Genomic DNA, 11,784 nt, shown 5'->3' on the forward strand with positions numbered 1-11,784 from the left:
GCCGGACTTGCATATACAGGTGTTGCCGACTCTGTGAGGTGTTATTACTGTAGTATCGGTCTAAAAGACTGGCCGAAAGACGCTTGTCCTTGGGAACAGCATATACTAGCAAGTCCTGATTGCGGACACGTAGCTCAGTGCAAAGGTAAAGCTTATGTTAGAAAAATTCTAGGGGAAAACGATCAAGATTCGGATGTTGAAGTGGACGATTCAAAGGAATTTGTTGATACTGTGGAGGAAGCTATTAAGAGAAACGAAGCAGCTGTGACTGCAGCAAAGCAGTATTATACTAACGAACAGATCATTAATAAAGCTATCAAATCGTTGATAAAAGGTGAACGTCCAAAAACCTTCAATTCTGTTGAACTTATAGCTGCTATTGAAGAAGTTGAAAAAGAGCAGTTAGGAAATAACTCACAAGCAAAATCTGAAGATGTAGAAACTGACGGTGATACGTCTGAGTCAGATGAAGAAGATGAAGAAGAACTAAACAGACAATTGAAGGAGCCAATTACTTGTAAAATTTGTTTTAACGCTATTGCTTGCATAATAACATTGCCATGTGGCCACATGGTTAGTTGTCCCCAGTGTATACCAGCACTTACTAAATGTGCAGTTTGTCGGGCCGATATAAAAGGAACTGTTCGAGCCCTGATGGCCGTTTAAATACATGTTTCTGTTTGAGTTTCTATGCTCCCCGAACAAAAGGAAAGCTTATAGTCGCCGCTTTGTTCGCCCGCATCGCGTAGTTCGTTGTTCTTTCCCACAGTTTATCTAAGCATCTTCATTTATTCACCGATATCTTCCATATTTGGTTGCTATGTAGATGGTTTGGATGACCCTGAGTTCTGTGTCACTGATGTCAAGGTCATTGGTCATTAAATAGATGTTTACACTTTTGCTCTGACATACATCATTCATTAACCGATGTATTTCATATTTTGTAAGTACATACCTTTTGTGGTCCTCTAACTTTGCTTTTAATTAGGGGCCCCGTAGGGCAATCACCTGGTACTAGAAAGATTTTATACAACTTTTTTCAATCGTTAAAACCCAAAGTCTTTTATATTTGGGAAAGATTTTTACAAAGTACCCCTTTGGGTGGGCATGTTAAATTTGGGTTTAACCATCCAAAAATCATTATCCCCAAGATGCTTGGAAAAATTTTCCCTTGTTTCATAGTATATTAAAAGAAAGTGCAAATTTTTGGGGGGGGGATCTAATCGCCCCTAGGGGATATGCTTTTCCTTTTTTTAAATATGTTTTTAACTATAGTATTAATTTTCCCAAACTGCAGCCCCTATTTCCCTTTTAATTGTTTAAAATCCCAAAAAATTTTCCCCAATCAGTTTTAAAACTTTTTTAAATTAATTTTCCCTGTTTTAAATTTATCTTAAATAATGTATGTACCAAATTTGTATACTTCCGTTTTTTGTGCAGTGTATCCAATAAGGAAGAAAAAACTTTGGGTTGTAATAAAGATAACATATAAATAAATAAAAGCATAAATGTTTATTAATTTTCTTTTCACTATTCTATGATAAGGCACAATAGTTATGTGGTTTTCTTTGTACACCGGGGATGTTGTGAAGTTTGCTGATATGTCAAATCTAAATGTAATTATTTTGCACAAACTAGTTTAAATATTTTGGTTAACTGGCATTGTTTTAATTTATTTCCTTTCGTGTTCATCAAGACGTGTGTGCTGAGATACGGTAGTGATACTTATATTTCAAGACTAAAGACTATAGCCTATAAGGAAATAGTGATTTAAATATGCAGCTATCCACATTATATCATAGGCCATAGTGGATTCGGTATATGGCTGCAAAAAGTATAGGTCAAAGTGAACTATATATGTTCAGCTGCAAAGCATATTGAAGATCAAAAATATGTCTATATGCAACTGCACTGTATATAAGAGACCAAAGTAAACTTTTTAGTTATGCAGAATCATGATAAATGTATCATTATACGCCCGAAAACAATTCGATGTATAATGTTATGCAATTGGTCGTCTGTTAGCAGTTTTCGTGTCCGATCTGTATCTTAATAAATCGGTTTGAAGAAAATTGAAACTAACTGGCAGAAATGTTAAACATATTGAAACGATGTGCACAGCTCAGATTTGACCTTCCTCAGGTCAAGGTAATTTTGTATCAATTTCAAAATTTTGTGTCTGCATTGTATCTTTTGAACCAATGAAAAGGATTTAAAAAATGCAGAAATATTAATTATAATGCGACAATGTGCATAACACATGTTCGGGCTTCCTAAGATCAAAATTGTCGGTAATTACTTGATTTATATAGGAAAACACATTGTAGTTTGATATTTAGCATGTAACATTGACCTTAACAAAATTGATATAAAACATGCCCCTTGGTTCAATATTGGCCCTGCCACAGAAGTCACTTGATTTATGTAGACTTATATAGGAAAAACACATCTGACACGTGTGAAACGCCGATGCACAGAGCATATAGCATCACTTTGTTGACCGCAAAAGTATAAGTATTAATCATGCCCCTTGGTGTCGATATTTGGCCCGCTACGGAGGACACTTGGTTAATATAATTTTGTATAGGAAGACAAATTTCAGTCTAATTTTGGTGAAACTACAAGACTATACTTTAGATTTTTGACATGTAGTATTTCCTTTTTGATCTCTACAAAACTAGTATAACTCAAGCCCCTTGGGCCAATATATGCTTTGCCTCTGGGGTCACTAAGATGTTATAGTCTTGTATGAGAAAACACATTTCTGTTTAATTTTGTAAAAATACAATGCTCAGAGCTTAGATATTTGGCATTAGCATAATTTTTTTACGTTATAAAATTATATATACTACGCTTTAAGTTATTATTCATGACCCTCATGTCAAGACTGGCCCTGATCCAGGAATCACTAGCTTTATGTAGACTAAGGTATAGGAAGGCACATCTTATCTTTTATGGATAAATACAATAACTCTATACTTGGCATAAAGCAATGCCTAGTAGACTTCTATTAAAGTTTAATGAATAATGCACTTACAGTCTCCCATGATCTTGGATGTCATGTCAAATAGTATAATAAACAAAATTAAGTTGGAACATTTTCAGACAAGTTTCTTGATTTGATGTCTACCGTAATTGAAAGATTATTTTTGATTACTCCTATAAATTGATTAAATTTACATTCGTGCGTATATTGCCCCGCTTTTGCGGTGCTCTTGTTTTTCTATTGCAACGAGACCATTGCCCCTTTACAGACGGAATCAAAAGGATAAAAAATTCTTTGTTCAGAGCATGATATTTTGATAAAAAACAAATCTTTTTTGCCATAAAAAAAGAAAGAAATTTACCATAAATAAGAAAATAAGATGCCAACAAAGGCTAACATCAAAAAGATGGGAAACATTTTTACATTCCCTCTTTCATTTGAAGCATAAAGTCACTAAGTTTATTGTTTAGAATTATCGAGATTAATTTTAAAAAAAAAATTTAAAAAAAAATCAATTACATGTATATACTTTATCAGCCCAATAAGACAAAAGCCTACCAAGACATGTGCCCACTAGGACAATAGCACATTGAGTCAATAGCTTACAAAGAAATTAGCCCTCTAAGGCAATATCCAACGAGACAAATCTTAGCCTTCTAGGACAAATGCCCAATGAGACAAAAAGCCCCTACCAAGACATTAGCTCACTAAGACAATAACCGACTTGGACAAAAACCCTATCAGATGATAGCCTACCAAATATTATCCCACTAAAGCATTAAATTAGTCCACTTGGAAATTATATAGCCCCAAATTAACAATAATCTACCAAGACATTAGCTAACTAAGACAACAAGCAAAAGTCGTTGAATTTATATCACCCGCCGAGTACTGATAAACCAGTCTTTTGATAAGAAATTTCACGATTGAAAATTCAGGGCTATAACAGGGGCCTTTACTCCATGTAAAAAAAAAGTATTAACGGGACACGCCAATGAAGATGCAAATTTTTCGTTTCGTATTGATGGTTCCCGTGAAGTCTTGTTGAAATAAATCCAGCAATTGCAAAGAAATAGCAATATTGCTCTATATGCATTCTGCACAACTAATCAAGGGCCATAACTCTGTGTTGAAGGTCTGACCGGAACAAGGCAACGATAAGCGCATCTTCGCTTGGTATTGATGTATTGATTGTTCCAAAGAAGTGTCATTTGAATTCCAGCCAGTAGTTAGCGATGAAACGATTATTGTTCTATATGCATACTGCATAACTAACCAAGTGCCATAACTCTGTATTGAAGGGTCTGACCGAAACAATATCACTATTTTCGCATATCCCTATTGGTATTGAGTTTTATTGACATTACATCCAGCAGTTGCAGAGAAATAGCATGGAAACGACTATTGTTATATATGCATACTGTACATTAGAATTTCCGAACATATTTAACAGTTAAAAACAGAGAACAACTGTAAAATATTTAAATGCATGCAGTTAATATTACTTTCATAAATCTAAGTGTTTAAAAAATTATTTTTTCTCCAATCCCAGGCTAAAATCAAAAGGATTGTATCAACTGTGCCAAATTCCATGCTTTTCACAAGAGGAGCACAATTCATCATATTTTATGCACGGATTTGTTGGACTAAATTTGATTGTAGTATTTCATATAAACTGAAACATATTTAATTTGTTAAATCGGCTTTAAAAGTCCCTAAATATCAACCAATTAGTAGGGCTAGACTTTCATGCATACGATTTCGTCTGTGTTGTCCGTTGACGTGTGCGTTGATCTGTCCGATTCGTGTGTGCATATGAAATTTGATTTCACAAAGACAATAAGTCTGAAATCTTGTTTTTAGAACTTTGTTCCATTATGTAACTAGAAATAGATGTCCCCGCATTCCGTTGATATGTCAGGCTACGGACGGACAACGTGAAAGTGTGGCAGCGGGACAACGTGACAGTGTGGAAGCGGGACAACGTGACAGTGTGGAAGCGGGACGTGACAGTGTGGCAGCGTGACAGTGTGGAAGTGGGACAACGTGACAGTGTGGAAGCGGGACGTGACAGTGTGGACGCGGGACAACGTGACAGTGTGGAAGCGGGACAACGTGACAGTGTGGCAGCGGGACAACGTGACAGTGTGGAAGTGGGACAACGTGACAGTGTGGAAGCGGGACGTGACAGTGTGGCAGCGTGACAGTGTGGAAGCGGGACAACGTGACAGTGTGGAAGCGGGACGTGACAGTGTGGCAGCGTGACAGTGTGGAAGCGCACAACGTGACAGTGTGGAAGCGGGACGTGACAGTGTGGCAGCGTGACAGTGTGGAAGCGGGACGTGACAGTGTGGCAGCGTGACAGTGTGGAAGTGGGACAACGTGAAAGTGTGACAGCGGGACAACTTGACAGTATGGAAGCGGGACAACGTGAAAGTGGTAGCGGGACAATGTGACAGTGTGGCAGCGGGACAACGTGTCAGTGTGGCAGCGGGACAACGGGACAGTCTGGAAGCGGGACAACGTGACAGTGAGTGTGGCAGCGGGACAACGTGACAGTGTGGAAGCGTGACAGCGGGACGGACGGGCATTACAAATCTACATGCCCCACCCCCTTTGGTGTGGACATAAAAATGCATTAACTTATTTTGCATGTCAATGAAACGATATGCTTTTTACGTTTAACACATGCTTTAACATAATAATAACAAAATGACAATGATGATAACAATTGCTGTACAAACCATCAATATCAAAGATACAATATTAATAAAGATAGTGATGATAATTATGATGCTGCTGATGATGATGACAGTGATGGTGATGATGATGCTGATGATGTTGGTAATGATGATGATGGTGACGGTGATGATGATAATGATGACGATGGTGATGATGACGGTGATGATGACGGTGATGATGCTGCTGATGATGATGCCGGTGATGATGACGGTGATGGTGATGGTGATAACGACGATGATGATTATGATGACAATGATGCTGCAGACAAACTATGGTGATGACAATGATGATGAGGATGCAGACAGACGATGATGCCGACAGCATCAGCAATGACAGTATTAAAAATTACAGTAAATTATGGTTATTTTAAAACGATTTTATATATGAAAATGGCCATTTTTGAGGTTTTAGTTTCAAAGAACATTTCAGCTAATTTAAAATATTCTTCAATACTACGTTTCTTTAAAAACAAATTGCCCGAACCGAATATAACATATAAATGTTTCAATAAGGGTTTGTTTGAATGTTATGCATCGTTTGGTTGTAAGATTTTGTGAAAACTCTTAATTTGGAGTCCGTTTAGCAACATTTTCTTCATACGCATTGCATATTTTGGGCACACATGAACCTATGATGGAATGAAAATCTCAATGAAGACTGCATAAAAATCCAAACAAACATGGGTAAATATAGAGGAAAGGCAGGAGGGTAGAATCACATTCCGATTTTCTTAAAAAAAGCTTTTAATTTTATATAAATGTTTAAAAAGATGAAAACTTACCCTGCGATTGACCTGTTTTTACAGTCACATCTGGTGTTATGCTTCACATCTGGTGCAGCTGAAATTCACATATAATTTTTACCGATGCTCATTTTTGAGATACATATGGGGTTCCACCCCCGTGTATCAGTTTGGTGAATTATATAAACAAAAGAGATAGAGACATGCGTATTTTACGGACAAAAACTGATATACCTGTACGAAAAATGCTACTTTTTCGGTCTGATGCCATCTAAAATCAGTTTGACTTCCTGTAAAATTTACAGAGAAGGATTGAATATAAATAAAATTTTCATTTATCATTTTAAAATTACAAAATAAAATCTGGGAATCTCATTAGCCATTCTAAAATAAGTAAAATAATATAAATGATCTTTTTGAAATGGATTACGCGTCAAAATTTTTATTAATCTAAGGCTAAGAGATTCAGAAATGAGCATTCATCATAAGTTTTTTCAGATTCTTAAGTTATTTCACTTTCAAGTAAAGTTTCTTAGATATTTCAATTCTGTTGAACAAAAAGTTATTTTACACTCTTTTTTTAAATCACAGATAACGTTGACGTAATTTCATGCGCATGAATATATCCCAAGCACACAAAAACTAATCTTGCCTGTATTATGTCAAATTAGTGACTGGTGTGATCAATAGATATAAAAATTATAATATTCATGTAGTTTTTCCATATGAATGAAATATTTATACAACCGCCAACGATGAAATGGTTTGTCAAATGTAATTGCTTTCAAAAAGAACCTTTAGAATGCACATTTGTTTCCTGATAATAAGTGTTTGCACTTTACAGTACCGTCCATGAACATGCTCAATCAAACCGAGCCTGCAACATTTTCAATTTTGCCGTGTTGGGCTTTCTTTAGGGATTCTTATTTTCTCTATTTCGTATGGTGGCTTGTTTTGCCATTTTGTGTCCCTCTAAAGTCGAAGGCGAAGACACAAAGACAAGATAATATGCTAACTTGTCTTCGGGTCATGCCCCCACCCCCTTACTGTTGAAGACACGATAATACATCGTGTTTTTGTCTCGAAAATCGAAGACACGAATAATTGATTAATTATCGTGTCTTCGACTTTCGCTTTTTGAGTCGACACGATAATTATACTGATTCTGTTTTTGCCTAAAATGTTTCGTGTCAGCGCCCACAAAGGTTGAAGGCGAAAACACGGTAATTGGTCAATTTTTCGTGTCTTTGACTTTCACAAAACTCGATTAGCCGATTAGCATAAGTAGTACTAGCATATCATCGTGTCACCGTTTCTTAGCCATCGACTTTTGAGGGGCGAAGAAACGAAATGGCAGAAGTCAGCCACAATGCTTCCGGTATTTCCGTCATTGTGGCAAACAACAAAACGTTCTCATTAGATACATTGTATCTTTATGACATACATTGATAAAAATTACAGTTTCCATGCATTTCTCTTGAAAATAAAGACTGGCACCAATACATTGTAAATTTTGGGAACACTACGCGTGTTTTACCAGTGTTTCACACTAAAACACCGACGTTTTCATACTAAATGCTTATGTTTTGTATACGTTTCAGTGAAAACATATGTTTTATTCATGTTTTCGGCTCGCTGCCCAGAAAACGGCGGTGTTTTCACAGGACAACCTAGAATATATGAATAAATTATTTTACATTATTGAATGGGTTAAAGCCATGCAACTGTTGTGAATAGGCCACATGTAAAAAAAAATGAGAAAAAAAACATCATTTATGTCGGAAAATTCATATATACTTGTCATCCGTCAACCTGAAAACACGTGTGTTTTGGCTGAAACACTATAAGAGCAGCAGAGGTTTCTGGCAGCGGTTACTCCCCCTTAGCAAATAAACCGGTGTGATTATCATCTTTTTTTATTAGAATTATTTTATGCACTCCCCATATTAAAATGTCTAGATCCAGAAATAAATTATGATGAATTCAATTACATGAAAAAAAAAATTAATAATAAAAAAATTCGAATCATAGCGGCCAGATGCTTGCTTACAAAGAATACGCTCCGATCGATATCTCCGTAAAGCGCCTAACGATTTAGCACATTGTAGATCAGACGACAAAAAAACCGCCAGAAATTGTTTGTTTTATTTTATTATTTCTTCCATAACAGATCTGTACAACAGTTGTTTAAATAGATTTGTTAATATTTTGAACGTTATTACAGGTGAAAGGTTTGGTTTCATGTCCACTTACTTTGTACTATAGTTCGTTTTCGCTTTGATAGACGCATTGAAACAGGTGGGTGGGGAATGCTGTCATGAGTACGTGATTAGAGTGGTCTGTGCAAAAATTACTAAAACCAGTACTGCTAAAACGGTTGATGTTCTTTTTCACGGAATTGTATTCAATGCACTTTGGGGATGTTATTAAGTTTTTTCGTTTTCTTCCTTGAGTGATTTTTAAGTATTAAAATTTGTCTTTCAAATGGTCAACCAGTGCCGAACCAGGTCGTCCACACACACTTTCTACCAACAAATTAGATCTAATAATTGTCATTTATTTGTATTGACCTTTTGATAGAAATTTTCTAAACCACCGCCCCCAACATTTCTTTATTTTTAATATTTTAGATTTATAAACCTAGAATCAAAAGACAAACATATAGTTATATATTTATTATCACCAGAGACATAGATGTTATCTATGTCTCTGTTATCACTGATTTATTATAAATGTTCCTGTGTCAGGGTGTAACTATTGAGCTTTCTCTCAATTTGATTCTTGATTATTGATATGCTAGATCTATTCGATTTATTTTGATTTGATTATTGAGGCTAAGTTAAATAACATTGATTTTATATAGCCTTTAGGACAATATTTAACTATACTTAAACATTATTTAGGACAGCAAGCAAAAAAATACTGAATAAAACTGTTAAACAACATAGAAAACAGAAACATGTTTATATTCAACCTGTTTTGATTGGATAAGCAAGAATGCACTTCCAAGTAAAGAAACACTTGATTATAAAACATTCAAGGAGAAATTATTCAATAACAATTTGATATATTAGAAAATTTATGGATATGGATCGTTGGGCAAGTAGCGATCCCATTCAGTCATCAGTTCAACACTTTTAAAAAAGGAAATTATAAGGACCTTATAGAAAATTACTGGAATTATAAATTTTATATCCATCGATCACACCAGTCTTATGTAACCAAACGAGTATGTACATTTTCATCAATCACCGAAAATATTTTAATATTTCACATCTTCTTAATGTTTTTTTACCTTAAAGACATTTTCTACAGTTTTATGAAAAATTAACCCTTTCATAGAATTTTCTAATTTTTTTGTATGATGAGTAAAATTTAATGACGAATTTAAAAATAAAAAGAAAAATATATGTTGACGTGTTGGATTTCTTGTAAAATGGCAGTTTCCATGGTAACCGTATATCTAAAAACTGTCAAAATAGCCTAACTGTGTTATAACGAATAGAAAATGTATAAGATAGCTTTAAACACACAACGAGCATTGTTTTATGCAAAGATAACCTTAGCTAATGATTCTGTATGAAACAAAAGATAATCTGAACATATTTCTTTAAAAAATGAGTTTTCCATGTTCCTCAACCGAACAAAAAATGAGAAAAATACATTGTAAACATGAATTCTGAGAATAATTAGAGATATTGAAAAAAGTATTTCATAGGATTTTCTAATTTTTTTGTATGTTGTGTAAAATTTAATGACAAATTCAAAAAGAAAAAGAAAAATATATGTTGGCGTATTGGATTTTTTGAAAAATGGCAGTTTCCATGGTAACCGTATATTTCAAAATTGTCAAAATAGCCAAACTGTGTTATAATAATGTATAAAATAGCTTATTACACTCACAATAAACATAATTTTATACAAAGCTTGCTTTATCTTAGGGTTCTGTATATCACAAATGATAATTGGAACATATTTCTTTAAAAAATGAGTTTTCATGCTTTTTAACTAAACAAAAAATGAGAAAAATAAACATGAATTCTGTAAAAAATTAAAGCTATCAAGAAATTTCTTTCATAGAATTTTCTACATTATTGATATATCAAGTAACATTTGATGGTGGATACAAAAATAGAAATAAAATATATATGTTGACGTGTTAGTTTTTTGTAAACGGGCAGTTTCCATGGTTACCGCATATGCCAACTGTCAAAATTACCACGCTTTCTTAAGAAATATCAGTGTTATACAAAATGTATTGTCAAATATACAACAAAAACATGTTGTAATAAAATTTTCTTTTTATTTATATGTTATATTAAGCAAATGATACTGAATATCTTTTTAAAACATAATTATCTATGGCCATATTATTTTTTTCACTCGACTAACATACCCGAACAGTAAGCAAGTATTCAGAAATTTACAAAGAAAATAATGAAATTCAGAACATTTCATAGATATTAATTTTGTTTTTTTATTCAACACTTTTAAAATATATCCTTTTAATCTTCTTTGCCCAGTTGTCTGCCAGTAATCAAGTCGCGACGCACTTTCGTCACTATACCACAGGTGGGTGGGGTAACGCGCGCAGAATTATCATAAATGCTGTCTTACTAATGCTTGGAGAAATCCTTTATGTGATGTTGTCTAAACGACCTCTTATTCTTTTGAACCGATCTCCTTTTGAACATTTAGAAATATCTATTCTGTATTATTTACTCATTATTTGCTTATAGCCGATATTTAAACACTTATCCGAATACTATTCAACCTGACCTTCATTTGAAGAGTAATTATCCGTGATTATCTTTCTTGGATGCGCATAACGATGTGCACAGAAAACTACCGAAAACGTCTTTAACAATTAAAAAAAATCTTTTAAATATCTTGAAAAAAGTGATCCCTCGGAAGCATTAAAAACAGAAAAAATACCTGAAAATTGCTTTTAAAGCGGCATGCCTCCAGATAAGCAGACAATTTTAAGAGTTTTTTTTTAAGAAAAGTAAAAATATTCACAATGCAATTAATGTCTAACATATTATATGCAATGAATGACTGATTTTGCAATATTCAACACCATATTTCTACTGCGTAAAAAGTGACTTTTGCATCTTTGCAATGTATTTTTTTTTCAGTATGTGTTCATATGAAAATATTTTGTTTTGATATACATTTTTAATTTGTTCATAAAAATAAAATGAATCTGGAAACATGTTGCTTTAATTATCATGCTATGAAGAACTTTCTTTATTTAATTTTTTTATTTATAATGTATTTTGATGTTAATCATTCAGATTGTGAAATGCACCCA

At 34.0% G+C, this 11,784-nt stretch overlaps 1 protein-coding gene across 1 annotated transcript in view; it reads left to right on the forward strand.

The window, feature by feature from the left end:
- LOC132738945 (uncharacterized) overlaps positions 1-11,784 on the forward strand; it is a gene marked incomplete at its 5' end in the record, with an annotated part of 20,499 nt that continues 8,715 nt past the window's right edge. The window contains 3 exons of the mRNA XM_060726571.1: positions 1-660; positions 2,861-2,928; positions 4,908-5,186. Coding sequence (XP_060582554.1) covers positions 1-660; positions 2,861-2,928; positions 4,908-5,186 — 1,007 coding nt within the window. The remainder of the gene's footprint in view (positions 661-2,860; positions 2,929-4,907; positions 5,187-11,784) is intronic.

Source organism: Ruditapes philippinarum, unplaced genomic scaffold, assembly GCF_026571515.1.
Source record: "Ruditapes philippinarum isolate M1 unplaced genomic scaffold, ASM2657151v2 ctg3002_1_1_1_1, whole genome shotgun sequence".
NCBI classification, from domain to species: domain Eukaryota; kingdom Metazoa; phylum Mollusca; class Bivalvia; order Venerida; family Veneridae; genus Ruditapes; species Ruditapes philippinarum.